This window comes from Conger conger, chromosome 8 (genome assembly GCF_963514075.1).
Source record: "Conger conger chromosome 8, fConCon1.1, whole genome shotgun sequence".
NCBI lineage: Eukaryota > Metazoa > Chordata > Actinopteri > Anguilliformes > Congridae > Conger > Conger conger.
In genome coordinates, this window is record NC_083767.1 from 61,157,364 (window position 1) to 61,174,855 (window position 17,492).

Genomic DNA, 17,492 nt, shown 5'->3' on the forward strand with positions numbered 1-17,492 from the left:
GACTTGCCTACCACTGTCAGGACAGCAGAATCCCTCCCCCTATTTCAACGCAGACTAAAAACACACCTTTCCAAACTGTACCTTTTCAAGTCCTCCCTCCTGATTTCCAAACTCCCAAATGTATTTATTTTGTGCCATCCGAGGAAGAAACACGCAGGGCCAGTCAAATGCACTGGAAAGTTTTCTAGGGCGTCAGGAAAGTTGACCTACATTCAGTGAGTGGAATAATGTGAGTGATGGCCCAGCTCAGAAAGATATCTGATGAACTAGACACGGCTGTAGTGGGGCCGTTAAAATAATGTATAATGTGATTTGTTTCATTGTATTGTGCATTATTTATGATGTATCCAGGAGTGTGTTTTCTCTTGTTTTTGTGCTCGTTCAGAGAACCGCAGCGTGATCCCAGTATGGCGGACCATCTTTGTAAATGCGATGGGTTGTGTTTACAGAATAGATTTCCTCCAGCTACAGCAGGTAGCAGGATTTTGCCTCCAGAGACGTTTGTTTTTATTCCTGTTCTGTCCAGAGCTGGGATACCAGCAGTGCATGCTGGGATATGGTCTGGGTGTAGCAGTAATAAAGTGCTCTTGCATTGCTTCTTTTTTTTTGGCCTTATATGCATTTGAAACACTGGAGTAAGTTGTTAGTCTTATGAATAATTGATCTCATTAGCTACAACTGGTAAATCCTGACATTGTTTTCGCTTAATTTTGTTGCCGATTTGGGTTTCTTTCGTTTACTTTTGGGTTTTGATATTAAATAATGGCTTGATATAAAATTAGTTACACTATAGGAATATGTATTTCACGTTAAGGCAAATTGTATCTTTTTTCCAATTTAATCAGCTTGAATCAGCCAGAATTTACCAGCTACCAGCTGTTTCAAAACATAGCGTGAGCTGGTCGAACCATGTTGAGTATGGAGCCAGTCTAACTGGTCAACCAGCCACCAGCTGCATCATTCAGCAGGGATCTTCTCTAATCGCAGGCCTGAACTGCAGCCATCTTTAGTTTCCGTCTCCGGGGTTTTTTTGCCTTCAGTATTGTCTTCAGCGAATGAAGCACACGTTCAGTCAGGTTGAGGTTGGGTGACTGTTATGGCCGATTGAGAACACTCCATGTTTTGGGCCTGGGGAACTGCTTTGGCAGTGTGTGTGGGGTCGTTGTCTTGCTGCAAGTGCCATCCATGGGTTTGGAGCCATTTGATTGGATGTGAGCATATACAGTACACTAAGTTGTTTCTGTACACCTTGGCCGACAGTTTAAAGCATTTCAGTCCCACATTCATGGTTTCATTTCAAAAACTGTGTGCCGGTGTACAGAGACAAAACAAGAGAGATTGTGTCCCTGTCCCAATACTTTTGGATTCAGCTGTATATTTTCGCATCGTACCCTCTTCTTTTGTTGATAGTTTTGCTGTCTCTTCCTGGTTCAGCTGTGTGACCATGGAGCAGAAACCCCCCCTCCCCCCCCTCGATGGAGGGTTATGAGCTGTTGGTCTGAATCTGGACCTCCACTATAACTGAAACTATAGCTCGCACAACACTTGCCAATCTGAATTTTCTCCCCAAAAATAGGCCCTGTGGTTGACACGCACAAAAGAAGGAGAAATTGGCGTGGACACATATGAGTGCGTTGCAGGAATACTGATGAGTCGCCGTTCCTGTTGGATGTTACCCGGCTACGCTTCCGGAGTCACTTTGAAATGCATATGTGGTCATAGGTGCGGCGTGCTGCTCCCGGCCAGCGGGGGCGCTGCTTAAATACAGGTCTGGCTCTCAGATGACAGGGTAAGTTGCCCAAACGGCGGTTGGTTTGAACGGGGGCGCGCGTGCACCCACCTGCCCGGTGGGGTTCGCCGTGGGGGAAGCAGCCCCTCTCTTGGGCTTGGCCGTGGGGGAAGCAGCCCCTCTCTTGGGCTTGGGCGGTGAAACGGGACGGAGCGCTCTGCGTCCCGCTGTCCTCGCCTGCCCCCTTCTTGAATCCAGCGGAGGTTACGCAGCCCCCCCCCCCCCCCCCGCAGCGCTGCAGTCGCACCTGTGGAAGGAGGAACCTGTGATTGAAAGCGTGATGAAAGCCAAATGACTCCAATGTAAACGGAAATGTGCCTGCGCTTCCCCCACTGCGCTGCGCTGGTACATCCATTACATTACATTACACTACATTACACTACACTACACTACACTACATTACACTACACTACACTACACTACATTACACTACACTACATTACACTACACTACACTACACTACATTACACTACATTACATTACACTACACTACATTACATTACACTACATTACACTACACTACACTACACTACATTACACTACATTACATTACACTACACTACATTACATTACACTACATTACACTACATTACATTACATTACATTACATTACACTACATTACATTACATTACACTACACTACACTACACTACATTACACTACATTACATTACACTACACTACATTACATTACACTACATTACACTACATTACATTACATTACATTACATTACACTACATTACATTACACTACACTACACTACACTACATTACACTACATTACATTACACTACACTACATTACATTACACTACATTACACTACATTACATTACATTACACTACATTACACTACATTACATTACATTACACTACATTACACTACATTACATTACATTACATTACATTACACTACACTACACTACACTACATTACACTACATTACATTACACTACACTACATTACATTACACTACATTACACTACATTACATTACATTACACTACATTACACTACATTACATTACATTACACTACATTACACTACATTATTGGCATTTGGCAGACGCTCTTATCCAGAGTGACGTACAGTTGGTTAGACCAAGCAGGAGACAATCCTCCCCTGGAGCGATGCGGGGTTAAGGGCCTTGCTCAAGGACCTTACATACAATCCTTAATCACTCCCTACTCCCCAGTTAGACCATTCCGGTCTGCCAGCTCTGATCGCCTTACGATTCCCTCTCTACGGGCACCTGGCGGTCGAGCTGCATGTTCACGCCTGTTTTCCGTTCTGCTGTCAGGACAGCAGAATCCCTCCCCCTATTTCGACGCAGACTAAAAACACACCTTTTCAAACTGTACCTTAGTCCTCCCTCCTGATTTCCCCCGCCCCCCTTTCTGATATCCCTATCCCTCTTGTCCAACCCCCCCCCCCCCCCCAAAAAAAAAAATGCACTTATGATAACTATATGTTTAGAACGGCACTTCATGTGTATTTCACTAGTTATGGATGTGATGCTTTAACTTGTGGAAGAACCTATGCACCTGTAAGTCGCTTTGGATTAAAAATGTCTGCCAAATGACAAAAATGTAAAAAAAATGTAAGGGCCTAACGGCTGTGCGGATCTTATTGTGGCTACACCGGGATTAGAACCACTGACCTTGCGGGTCCCAGTCATGTACCTTAACCACTACACTACAGGCTGCATCCGGGCCCTGGGGGGCAATGCCCCGCGTGTGTTCGGTGGGAGGCCGTGGGCTTGCGTCTCTTGCAGGAGGGAGGCTGGTCGGAGGACTGTAGTTGGGATATTTCGCTCCCGCTCCCACACAAAGGGAACACGTGTCTCCCTGTTGCAGTAGTGTAGATTCAGCTTGACTCTCTATGCAAATGTGCTTAAATAATGCGTTTATTTTGGAGTGGTGTCCCTTCTCTGTAATGGCTTTTGTCCTTATTTTCTGTTGTTTTGTCAACGTTTCATGCTTTTGCACGTGCGGTGCTGGATGTAGTCGACGTGGGCCGCATATGGAAATTAGCCTGTGGCTATGTTGGGTGCAGTGCACCACATTTGCATGTCATGAAAGCTTTTAGCATTATGCTAGCTGTCCCAGATGAATAAATACATTCATAATAAGCACAAGACACAGAAGGAAAAGCAGATTGTGGAGGCTCTGTGTGGCTCATCAGGGACTATGCTGCCTGGAGCAAAATGAGTGTGGGATGGTGGTATGAATCTATGAGAGCAGCCCTCTGATTGGCTGTTTGAGATCAGCCCTCTATATGACAGATGCCCTCTGATTGGCTGTATGAGAGCAGCGCTTTGGTTGGCTGTATGCAAGACTCTCTCTGATTGGTTGTATGAAAGCAGTCCTCTAATTCGCTGTGTGAGAGCTGCCCTCTGTATCAACCTATGAAAACTGCCCTTTGATTGGCTGTATGATAACTGTCCTCTGAGTTGACCCCTAGAGGGCGCTGTGAGCACTACCATTCAGAAGGCACGAGGTGGAAAGATCCCGGTCTGACCCAAGCTCTCTCTAAGGAAGGAGTTTAAGGGCTCCTGTGCCCCTCCTGACCCCTGCTCTCTCTCTCTATCTCTCTCTCTCTCACAGAGGAGTTTAAGGGCTCCTGCCTGGTGGAGCTGATGAAGAAGGAGGGCACCACGCTGGGCCTCACCGTCTCCGGCGGCATCGACAAGGACGGCAAGCCCCGCGTGTCCAACCTGCGCCAGGGAGGCATCGCAGCCAGGTACCACCGTCACCCCGGGGCCTGCCGGGGTCTGCTGGGGTCCCCAGCCCTGGCCCTGGAGAGCCACAGGGTGTGCTGGGGTCCCCAGCCCTGGTCCTGGAGAGCCACAGGGTCAGATGGGGTCCCCAGCCCTGGTCCTGGAGAGCCACAGGGTGTGCTGGGGTCCCCAACCCTGGTCCTGGAGAGCCGCAGGGTCTGCTGGGGTCCTCAACCCTGGTCCTGGAGAGCCACAGGGTCTGCTGGGGTCCCCAGCCCTGGTCCTGGAGAGCAGCAGGGTCTGCTGGGGTCCCTAAAATATTGACACAAAGTGACACAAAGATATCTTTTCCTAGCCTCGCACAAAATTTCCAATGATGTAATGTCCCGACTGCTGTGTCAGGAGTCTCATCCCAAAGACTTTTCCTATTGATTGCAGAAAATTATATTTCTTATGGAGCGATTTATCTGGAAGTGACACTCATTTAATAAGGTTACTCTGGCTGTGAGATGTCATTGGAATGCCAAAACCGCTCTGACACGGTGTCTGAAAGCGCTGAAATCACATATCATCGTGTCCTGCGTTGCTTATATTTCACACGTTATTCATCTTTGCAGTTAGATTTATTCCATTTCAGCTGAATTAATGAATTAATGGAGCTCCCGGTGCAGCATGAGGCCAGAATTCAAATCTTCTTTATTTACATGAGACCTGCCTGCCTGGAGTCTGACCCACTACCTCCACACACACACACACACACACACACACACGCACTATATATACACACACACACACACACACACACACACACACACACACTCACACACACACACACACTATACACACACACACTAATACACACACACACACAAACACACACACACTATACACACACACACTAATACACACGTCAGCATATACACACATACACACACATACACACACACACACACACACACAAACACACACGCACTATACACACACACACACACTAATACACACACACGAGCATGCACACACACACACACACACACACACACAAACACATACACACTCACACACACACACACACACTATACACACGTGAGCATGCACACACACACACACAAACATGTACACACATAGAAACACACATACACACACACACTATACACGCACAAGCATGTACACACATACACACAAATACATGCACACATGTACACACACATACACATACACGTACATACACACATACATGCACCCACACATACATATACACACATGCACACACACATACACACACACACACATACATGCATACACATATACACACATATATACACACACAGACACATATACACACACATACACACACACACCCACACACACGCATACACATACATTGCATTACATTACATTACAAAGCATTTAGCAGACTCTCTTATCCAGAGCGACATACAATGAAATGCACACATGCACTCACACACACACACATGCACTCACACACACACACACACATATACACACACTCACACACACACATGCACTCACACACACACACACATATACACACACTCACACACACACACACATATACACACACATGCACTCACACAAACACACACACACACACACACACATACACACACTCACACACACACACATGCACTCACACACACACTCTCTCTCTCTCTCTCCAGCCTGACTGGGGCTTTGACCAGTCTCCTCATTAGAGTGTACAGTAAAAGAGAGCTGAACACTCTTAAAACACAGTTCAGCGAACTCTCTTTTCATCCCAAAACCTCTCTCTCTCTCCCTCTCTCTCTCCCACTCTCCCTCTCTCTTTCTCTCCCTCTCTCTCCCCCTCTCTCCCTCTCTCACACTTTCCCTCTGACACTCTCTATCACCCCTCTCCCCCCCTCTCTCTCTCCCTCTCTCTCTCCCACTCTCCCTCTCTCTTTCTCTCCCCGCTCTCTCCCTCCCTCTCTCTCTCTCCCCTTCTTCCCCTCTCTCTCTCCCCTTTCCCTCACTCAGGAGTGATCAGCTGAACGTAGGAGACTACATTAAGTCTGTGAACGGGATCAACCTGGCCAAGTTCCGGCACGATGAGATCATCAGCCTGCTGAAGAACGTGGGGGAGAGGGTGGTGCTGGAGGTGGAGTACGAGCTCCCGCCCGTCTGTGAGTGACTCCGTCTTCTGTGAGGGTCTCTGTCTGTGAGTGACTCCGTCTTCTGTGAGGGTCTCTGTCTGTGAGTGACTCCGTCTTCTGTGAGGGTCTCTGTCTGTGTGTGACTCCGTCTTCTGTGAGGGTCTCTATGAGAGTGTGTCCACCATCTTCTGTGAGGGTCTCTATGAGAGTGTGTCCGCCATCTTCTGTGAGGGTCTCTGTCTGTGTGTGACGCCATCTTCTGTGAGGGTCTCTGTGAGTGACTCCGTCTTCTGTGAGGGCCACTGTCTGTGAGCGTGAACTGTGACTATATCAGGCCCAACCTGTGGGAGTGTGTAGTTTGCTGTGACTAAAAGACTGACATTACAAATGGGGTCCCAGAGGGATCAGAGCCTTATGACATCCTTATGACACCCAATTGTACATCTCTGTGTTTGTCAATTATTTTGATGCTACCAGCATCTGTAACATGCAGGTCGTATCTGTCTGTTAAGGGGCTAAAGTTCCTTTCAAAATCCGCGAGATCTATATTTTAAGTTTATTGACAGCTATGAGGCATTCGCACAGGCCTTTATCTACACGGCTGGAGCAGGATGTGTGGTGTACCAGCAGGCAGGTAATCCCTGAAACAGCATCTCTTTGTCCTTCCTCCAGCTCTCCAAGGCTCAGGGGTCATGTTTAAAACCGTGGAGGTCACACTGCACAAAGAGGGCAACTCGTTCGGCTTTGTCCTGCGAGGTGAGTGTGCGGGGCTGGTGTTGGGTTAGGAGTCTCTGTGAGGTGAGTGAGTGTGGGGTTGGTGTTGGGTTAGGAGTCTCTGTGAGGTGAGTGAGTGCGGGGCTGGTGTTGGGTTAGGAGTCTCTGTGAGGTGAGTGTGTGTGGGGCTGGTGTTGGGTTAGGAGTCTCTGTGAGGTGAGTGTGGGGCTGGTGTTGGGTTAGGAGTCTCTGAGGTGAGTGAGTGTGGGGCTGGTGTTGGGTTAGGAGTCTGTGAGGTGAGTGAGTGTGTGGGGCTGGTGTTGGGTTAGGAGTCTCTGTGAGGTGAGTGAGTGTGGGGCTGGTGTTGGGTTAGGAGTCTCTGAGGTGAGTGAGTGTGGGGCTGGTGTTGGGTTAGGAGTCTCTGTGAGGTGAGTGAGTGCGGGGCTGGTGTTGGGTTAGGAGTCTCTGTGAGGTGAGTGTGGGGCTGGTGTTGGGTTAGGAGTCTCTGTGAGGTGAGTGAGTGTGGGGCTGGTGTTGGGTTAGGAGTCTCTGAGGTGAGTGAGTGTGTGGGGCTGGTGTTGGGTTAGGAGTCTCTGTGAGGTGAGTGAGTGCGGGGCTGGTGTTGGGTTAGGAGTCTCTGTGAGGTGAGTGTGGGGCTGGTGTTGGGTTAGGAGTCTCTGTGAGGTGAGTGAGTGTGGGGCTGGTGTTGGGTTAGGAGTCTCTGTGAGGTGAGTGAGTGTGGGGCTGGTGTTGGGTTAGGAGTCTCTGTGAGGTGAGTGAGTGCGGGGCTGGTGTTGGGTTAGGAGTCTCTGTGAGGTGAGTGAGTGTGGGGCTGGTGTTGGGTTAGGCGTCTGTGAGGTGAGTGAGTGTGTTGGGCTTGCGTTGGGCCAGGAATCCCAGCAGCTGTTTGCGCTGCTGATATACTAACGAGACGTTCCAGGGGAAGCATTTATAAGCGATGTTATTTCCTCCTGACGTTAAGAAAAGGGGATTATCTGAAAAAGAGATCTGTCCCCTGTGCATTCCTTAGCCAAATCTCCATTTGTTTGGCCACTTTCTGCTGACCTGAATCCAGCTTCATTAAAATGAAACAGAACAAAACTCCAGTCTTCCGCAAGAGGAAAAGAAGCGTTTTGAAGGTCAAAGATAGGTCTTTTTAATGAATTAAAGTAGTGTATATTACGAATGTTTTATTCATTATCCTGTTTCTGCGTGACTGAAATGAGGACCGCATCCGGGCAGGCGGAGTTTATACAAATGTTTATTTTGTCTTCCCTTCCCGGTCTTTGCCAGTTATTTGCATTCCATACTGACCTTCATCAAGGTCGCTTCACAAATCCGCTGTGCTCAGCCTGTCTTTATTGGTCCTGTCTTTATTTCTCATAAACCTTGCACGGACATCCCACAATACTGCCAGGGGACGTACGGAAAAGCAAGGGTGGTCGCAATGCCGTGTATTGTGATGGAGACTATTATGGGATGTCTACCTACTTGTTGCCACGGTGACACAACGCTGCCCTTTTCTGCCGCAGGGGGGTCCCACGAGGACAGGAACAAGTCCCGCCCCGTTGTCATATCAACCGTGCGTCCAGGAGGCCCTGCTGACAGGTGAGAGGACGGATAGTTACCTTGGTTACAGATGGGCAGCCCACGCGTGACTCTGACGACCTGCGTCATCTGCAGCTGTCTTCAGTCAGTCTAGTAACAGGAGAACTATGATTCAGTTATTTCTTTTCTTGACTTGGGAACAACTACAGTGTATACACAGTGCAGTTAAGATCACGGAAATATACTAAATACAAGTCGGCCTCTGTTTCAATGGTAAATTTGTGCTATACAACACTCCCTCTCACTTCAGGACTAGAATTGCCAATCTTTTAACTCTGGTACTGTAATCCAGTACAGCTCCTCTCTCTCCAGTTCTGTGGGAATTTAGTCCAACTCTAGTTCCAAAACTGGGCAGATTTACCCCAATACTGAAGTAGTGTACTCCATACTCTATCTCAGAGATCATCAAATCACGGTCCTCCAGGGCCGAGAACTGCTTTTCCACCCTCCCTTTACCTGGGAGTCAGGTGTGATCACCCTCCCTTTACCTGGGAGTCAGGTGTGTTCACCCTCCCTTTACCTGGGAGTCAGGTGTGAAGACCTGCCTGGCCAATCAGGAGCACTGATCGTTCCGCTAATTACCTGGGGGAAGAGAAAACCAGGGCTGGATGTGGATTTGAGGTCCAGATTTGGTGACGGCTGCTCTGGGTTCCCTGCTCTAACTCCCGTGCCGGAATGTAGTTCCCGTGCTTGATTGCAGTGAATTATCCGTCTCCTGGCTGCTTCCTCGGGGAGAATCTCTTATTGAGTGTGTGATTTGTTTGCCCTGTTTCTGCGGGATCGATTCCCCTCAGCCGTCTCCAAGCTCGCTGTCATTATTAATGTTTCTGAACGGTGATTGCGTTTCTGTTTCTGCGTGGGAGTTCTCCGATCGCTCCTCCTGCTTGTCAGGACTCCGGGAGCCTGGTACGCGATATTGCTTTCCCCCCCACTGCCGAGGCTGTCAGTCCACAACCTCCTGCACGGAAATATGCAATATTAGTAATTCTGTTCTGCTGGGTTTCATAAGCTCTGTTTGGGTCGCTTCTGCTGTTTGTCATGAGACAGCACATTATTTTTCTTTACTTTACTTTTAAACAGTGCATTCCACTTTGCATTGAAGCAAGCGTTCCACGGTTATCCTACTTTATTAACAACTTACTTTCCTTACTTTACTTCATTCATTACGTTATTAACCGTCAAAATGAAGCTGACCCCAGTGCCTGGCTGTACCACATGTGCTCTGTGTAGAACTGAGACAGTGATGAAGTTTTTAGTCGATAGGGATTGTGCTGGCCGTTTGCTGGCTGGTTGTTTCTTCTGCTGTAATTCAATGTCTGATTTGTGAATTATTTTTACATTACCTATCCCGACATACATTTGGAGAGAAATGATTGGTTAGATTCACCAAGCAACTTCCAATTCCATGGTCCTCATGAATTTGTTTGCATTTGTTTGTGGCTGTTGTCCTTAGCAAAATGTATTAACCCTTTCAGTCCCAAGCGTGCCATATGGCAGTCAAACGTAGCTACTGTAAAATACCAATCTTATACCTTTTCAACCAATCAAAATGGCTGCTATACCATTGTTTCAAGCCCCTATTAAAACCCTCCCCCTCAATTTTCTCAACCAAAGCCAAAACCCCTTGGGACTTTTTCTCTCCGTACTCAGTGTGTTAGTACAGTGAATCTCTCTCTCTCTCTCCATACCCAGTGTGTTAGTACAGTGAATCTCTCTCTCTCTCTCCGTACTCAGTGTGTTAGTGCAGTCTCTCTCTCTGTACTCAGTGTGTTAGTCGTCTCTCTCTCCGTAGTCAGTGTGTTAGTACAGTGAATCTCTCTCTCTGTACTCAGTGTGTTAGTACAGTGAATCTCTCCGTACTCAGTGTGTTAGTACAGTGAATCTCTCTGTACTCAGTGTGTTAGTAGTCTCTCTCTCCGTACTCAGTGGGTTAGTACAGTGAATCTCTCTCTCCGTAGTCAGTGTGTTAGTCGTCTCTCTCTCCGTAGTCAGTGTGTTAGTACAGTGAATCTCTCTCTCTGTACTCAGTGTGTTAGTACAGTGAATCTCTCCGTACTTAGTGTGTTAGTACAGTTAATTTCTCTGTACTCAGTGTGTTAGTAGTCTCTCTCTCTGTACTCAGTGTGTTAGTACAGTGAATCTCTCCGTACTCAGTGTGTTAGTACAGTGAATTTCTCTGTACTCAGTATGTTAGTACAGTCTCTCTCTCCGTACTCAGTGTGTTAGTACAGTGAATCTCTCTCTCTGTACTCATTGTGTTAGTACAGTCTCCCTCTCCGTACTCAGTGTGTTAGTACAGTGAATCTCTCTCTCGTACAGGGAGGGCACTATGAAGCCTGGGGACCGGGTGCTGAGCATCGACGGGATTCGTCTCCACGGAGCCACGCACACGGAGGCCATGAGCATCCTGAAGCAGTGCGGGCAGGAGGCCACGCTGCTGATCGAGTACGACGTGTCCGTCATGGGTACGCCCCGCCCCTGTTACCCTCTCACACAAAGCCACGTTCACATCCGCAAACCACCCGCCCCTCAGGCAGAGTCTCCAACCACACCTAAACTCCTCAAGCCCCAGCACAAGTACAGCTGTAGTGGGAGACATTTCAGTGGAATAATCAGGGAATTAAAAGGAAGGTTTTGAAGTTTGGGACAGGACAGGACAGGGGTGCTACTCCCCAGGAGTGTGAAGCAGAGGAAGTCATTCATGAGGAGCGAAGTGGGAATATGCAATAACAAACCCATCGTTACAGATGGACCTCTTTTTAAATAATGACAAGTGATCTCCGCTAATCCAGTGGATTCCAGAGAATCCAGAGATCTCGTAAACACGACACTGTGGACTGAACAATCCAGCGTACAGCTTTTCGCAAATAAAAATCAGTTCGGAAAGCGCTTGTTTTGGTGGGTGCTTGTCACACAAGTCAAAGTGACTGCTTTTTAGCACTCGCAGGAGAATTCCCGGCGAAATTGCTGCGGAAAAGCTACTCTGAAGCTTGAAGTGGAACCCGGTGAAGATGAAGCTCTTCTTCCAGACAGAGGGAAAAGTAAATAAACGCTGTGATTACAGCCACGAAATCAAGATCGAGAGGCCTCCGGTTCTCTCCCGCTCTCCTACCCCGACCGCCCCCCGAAATCAGCTCAGCTCGGTGTGGAGCAGACTCAGCGAGAGCGGGGCGGACAGGCGGGGGAGGTGAGGGAGGAGATGGATGTCTCCTGTCGGCGTAAACGCTCATCAGCGCGTCTCTCCCCGGTCGCGCAGTGGGCCTGAATCAGAGCTAACGCTGCTTTTCTCTTTTTTACCGCGACTGATGCGTTCTCTTTCATGAATACATAAGCAATGATGAATGTCGGATGGATTTATTTCTCATGAGGTGCACTGAGGTGCCCCTTCTCCAGATTTTGTGGGGGTGGTGGGGGGCTGGGGGGTTTAATCTGTCTTTCCTGCGTGTGAAAGGATGGTTTGGGGAATATTTCTTCTGAATTTTGTTCAGTTATTCCTTTGATAATCAATTACTGTACAGTAATATACATTATGTATCATATCTAAGAAAACTCCATTGCCAATGTATTACCTGACGACTGTATAAGGGGGCGGCTTGTAGCGTAGTGGTTAAGGTACATTACTGGGAGCCACAACGTCAGTGGTTCGAATCCCGGTCGAGCCACAATAAATGATCCGCACGGCCGTTGGGCCCTTGAGCAAGGCCCTTAACCCCACATTGCTCCCCGGGCGCTGCACTGTGGGTGCCCACTGCTCCTAAGTAACTAGGATGGGTCAAATGCAGAGGACAAATTAACCCATGGGGTTCAATAAAGTATATCTTATCTTATTTTATAATCCAGGAAAGAGAGTTCCCACTTAGCTCCCGGTTTAGCAGCCCCCCACCCCTCAGCCTTACGAATGCAAGCCCAGTTTCACAATCCAGAGGGTGAAAGATGACGTTGCCTCCTTCTCAAGCTAACACGCCCCCAATGCACTGTGGGATTCCTAAACTGTACGAATTAAAAATAATATTTTTGTTTTTATCTTGTTTTTAAATCATAGTCAGAGGGGTTATTTAATTTCCCAGCTGAAACCCGCCCCCACAGAGCCCGCCGGTCGGTCGGGTGTAGCTGGAGCTCTGCTGCAGTGGCTGTGGGATATCACTGCGCCGTGGGGCTGCTGTTCTTCTGTTCATGGAGCTGCTTTATCACGTCGCTCAGGCCCCGCAACGCTCCTCTGGCTGGCATTTATATAGCGCCTTTATCCAAAGCGCTGTACAATTGATGCTTCTCATTCACCCATTCATACACACACACAAACACTGACGGCGATTGGCTGCCATGCAAGGCTCCGACCAGCTCATCAGGAGCATTTGGGGGTTAGGTGTCTTGCTCAGGGACACTTCGACACAGCCCGGGCGGGGGATCGAACCGGCAACCCTCCGACTGCCAGACGACTGCTCTTACTGCCTGAGCCATGTCGCCCCGTAGTAAATTGGTAGCGAACAGGGCAGACAGAGGGAGAGGACAGCTTTGGCTGGGGCAGAGGGGTAACGGTCGCTGTGGTTTGTGACTCCAGATTCGATAGCCACGGCGTCAGGTCCTCTCCTGGTGGACGTGGTGAAGTCCATGGGCTCCAGTCTGGGACTGGCCTTATCTACCTCTGTGTACTGCAACAAGCAGGTGGTCATCATCGAGAAGGTCAAGCCTGCCAGCATCGCCGACAGGTAACCAGGGCCCCAGTCATACACAGACCGCCAAACACAGACCACCCTAACCCTAACTCTAACCCCCATCTTACAACCTGAATCTGGGGCCCAGTCATACACACACACACCCCCCCCCCCCCCCCGTCTCACTGCTGAACCCAGACCAGCCTAACTCTAACTCTAACCATAACCCCCATCGATGTTATCAAGAACGGGCCGATGTGGGTGTGGACTTTTGCTCCAACCAACCAACCTACACACCTGATTCTACTAATCAACCATTAGTGTTTGCTAAGGACCTTGGATAGTGGAATCAGGTGTGTACCTGTTTGGTTATATGAAAGATATGAAAGTGCTTGCCATTGGACTGGAAGTTGGGTGGGGGGGTGAGAACATGTACCCAGGCCTCCCAGGAGAGGTGACCATGACAGGAAGTGATGTCGCCCTCTCTGCAGGTGTGGGGCGCTGCACGCGGGTGACCACATCCTGTCGGTGGACGGCACCAGTATGGAGTTCTGCTCCCTGGCCGAGGCCACTCAGCTGCTGGCCAGCGCCTGTGAGCACGTCAAGATGGAGATCCTCCCCCACCACCAGACCCGGCTGGCCCTCAAAGGGCCCGAGCAAGGTACACACACCCAGAATACATACGTACACTCACACACACACACACACACACACACTATACATACACACACACACACACACACTATACACTCACACATTATACATACACACACACACTATACACACATACACACATACACACACACTACACACACACACACACACACAGCATACTCACACACACACTATACACACACACTACACACACACACACACACACACACACACACAGCATACACACACACTGTACTGCCCCAGTCAAAGGTTCACTGTATGACTGTATAATATCACTCACACTCAGTATATTCTCATGCTGTATAAGCATTTTAAAGAGCAGTTGATAAGAGTACAGTTGTCCACCAGACCTGAACATCGTTCTGTACCAGTGACAATCGTATTATGAACACATTTCTGTACCAGTGACAATAATATTATAGGCATACTGTAGTTCTGCACCAGTGACAATAATATTATGTTATGATTGAGTTGACGTTAAGCACCCGATAGCTCCGTTTCATGTGATTGGCTCGACGGGCTCCGCTTCATGTGATTGGCTGGACGGCTAGGTTTACTTTAATTTCCTTGAAGAGATAATATTACCGGGGCCGGCTCATCGATCTTCCACAAGCACGCCCTGAACACTCTGCAGGCCCTGAATGCTCTGCAGGTCCTGAACACTCTGCAGGCCCTGAACACTCTGCAGGCCCTGAACACTCTGCAGGCCCTGAACGCTCTGCAGGCCCTGAACGCTCTGCAGGCCCTGAACGCTCTGCAGGCCCTGAACGCTCTGCAGGTCCTGAACACTCTGCAGGTCCTGCAGGCCCTGAACACTCTGCAGGCCCTGAACACTCTGCAGGCCCTGAACACTCTGCAGACCCTGAACACTCTGCAGGCCCTGAACACTCTGCAGGCCCTGAACACTCTGCAGGCCCTGAACACTCTGCAGGCCCTGAACACTCTGCAGGCCCTGCAGGCCCTGAACACTCTGCAGGTCCTGAACACTCTGCAGGTCCTGAACACTCTGCAGGCCCTGCAGGCCCTGAACACTCTGCAGGTCCTGAACACTCTGCAGGTCCTGAACACTCTGCAGACCCTGAACACTCTGCAGACCCTGAACACTCTGCAGGCCCTGAACACTCTGCAGGCCCTGAACGCTCTACAGGCCCTGAACACTCTGCAGGCCCTGAACACTCTGCAGGCCCTGAACGCTCTACAGGCCCTGAACACTCTGCAGGCCCTGAACGCTCTACAGGCCCTGAACACTCTGCAGGCCCTGAACACTCTGCAGGCCCTGAACGCTCTACAGGCCCTGAACACTCTGCAGGCCCTGAACACTCTGCAGGCCCTGAGAATGCAGGCTGAAAGCGTGGTGTGATGTTAGCAGTGGTGTAGGACTTGGACACTGCGCTGGATAGTGAGTTTGGCTGCTCCCGTGGTGTTGTGTGAGGGGGGGTACGATGAGCCAAGATCGGCCAGAGCCTGACACGCACGGACCGCAGACACAGCCAGGAAATCAGACTGGGCGCGGATCCAGGCTGGACTGGAAAACTTGTCGGGGTGAATTGGTTGACCAGGGTGGGGGTTAATGGAGCGGCACCTGAAAGGAAGTGCACGGCCACCTCTTCAGTCTAGTACCCAGGGTGATTTTAAGACCTGTTTTGGGCGATTGCTGCCAGCAAAAGGGCAGATGAATGATGCCACCTTTGCTGCCCTGCCAAGTTGCTTAATGCCTAATTGTTGGTGACAGAGTGCTTTTCCCGTTTGGCAGAATTGATCTTCCGTACCTGGATATGAGTTAGGAGATGGGGGTTCCCCTTTATTACATTACAGTTACATAACTGATGCTTTTATCCAGAGCGACTTACAGTTGATTAGACTACACTGAGGACAACTGTCCATGGAGCTATGTGGGGTTAAGGGCCTTGCCCCCCCCCCCCCCCCAACTACATCTCTGGTACATCTCCCAAACAGGCTTAGAGATGCACAGACATACATCATCCGGAAAGCGTCGGCAAACTCACGGTCTCACACACACCACACAACTCCCCAGCCAACCTGTCACATCCTGGTTGAAGCAGATCTGTGTAAGGTGAGAGCTGGCTCAGTGATCATAGGACATTCAGTCTCTACCACCCCTCAGCTGTGAACCGCAGCCGCTAAAAACCGTTACAGCCCAGAGATCCCAGCTTTGACCAGCAGTGCTGGAAGGTTTCATTAGCCCAGAGATCCCAGCGTCTTCCCCCCCGGACGCGAGGGAGACGGATCTCTGGAGCACACCGTCCTTAAGTCCGGCGACACGGCCCAGCCTCGGGAAACCTCCTGCTGCTGAACCGCCTCTCCTCCGCCGCGTAAAGTGCTTCTAAAATTACCCCGCCCCGAAATACACCGATCGATGAGATCCCCCGTTCGTCAGCGAGAGGCTCGGGCGTGGAGCAGACGCCGGACCGCCTCCACACGTGCGGTTACGCGGCTGTGCTGAGGGACAGGGTGGAGTGTGCAGGTCAGATTCTTCTGTGAATATGACCGTCCACACACTTCACACTTCAAGTGGTACCAGCAGCCAAAATCCTAACACAATACTGATGCACTTAGAGATTCAGGTCAGGATAATCAACAATTGCACTTTGTTCTGCAGTTTAAATTGAATGAACTTATTTCTGCAAGCTGTGTTGGGCTCTGTGTAACGTGTTGAAGGTGTATTTGTGTTGGGCTCCGTCTAACGTGTGCGTGTTCGTTTCCTGCTAATGATGGGCAGTGTTGCTTCACCCTTCTTCAGACAGCACTACCTCCTGTTCTTCTTACCTTGCTGTTCTATCCCTTTAATTCTGGATGTCTAGCTTCCTTTCCCGTTCTCTCTGACTCTCACTCTCTGCGCCTGTTTGTCTGTGTGTTTTGTGTGCCCCTGGGTTCGTTCTGTCCCTCTTCCTCCGTCCGTCCGTCCGTCCGTCCGTCCGGCGCTCCAGTCAAGGTGCAACGCAGCAACAGGCCCCTGCCCTGGGACTCCTGCACCACCAACAGCAACAGCAACTATCTCCCGTACCAGCACTACAACACCTACCACCCCGACGCCCGCCCCCAGGGCTCCAAGCACCACAAATCCTCTCCCAACAGCTTCAGTAATGTTCCTCCTCCTCTTCCTCCTCATCCTCCTCCTGTTCCTCCTCTTCCTCCTCTTCCTCCTCATCCTCTTCCTCCTCCTCCTCATCCTCCTCCCACTGCTCATCA

The 17,492-nt window shown here is 49.6% G+C and overlaps 1 protein-coding gene across 4 annotated transcripts in view; it reads left to right on the forward strand.

Moving 5' to 3' along the window:
- Nucleotides 1-17,492, forward strand: part of LOC133134989 (glutamate receptor-interacting protein 1-like) — a 282,057-nt gene that overhangs the window by 227,050 nt on the left and 37,515 nt on the right. For all 4 annotated transcript variants that reach the window (XM_061251696.1, XM_061251695.1, XM_061251698.1 and 1 more), the window contains 8 exons: nucleotides 4,392-4,527; nucleotides 6,518-6,663; nucleotides 7,306-7,389; nucleotides 8,880-8,955; nucleotides 11,275-11,420; nucleotides 13,514-13,661; nucleotides 14,099-14,268; nucleotides 17,231-17,383. In XM_061251696.1, coding sequence (XP_061107680.1) covers nucleotides 4,392-4,527; nucleotides 6,518-6,663; nucleotides 7,306-7,389; nucleotides 8,880-8,955; nucleotides 11,275-11,420; nucleotides 13,514-13,661; nucleotides 14,099-14,268; nucleotides 17,231-17,383 — 1,059 coding nt within the window. The remainder of the gene's footprint in view (nucleotides 1-4,391; nucleotides 4,528-6,517; nucleotides 6,664-7,305; nucleotides 7,390-8,879; nucleotides 8,956-11,274; nucleotides 11,421-13,513; nucleotides 13,662-14,098; nucleotides 14,269-17,230; nucleotides 17,384-17,492) is intronic.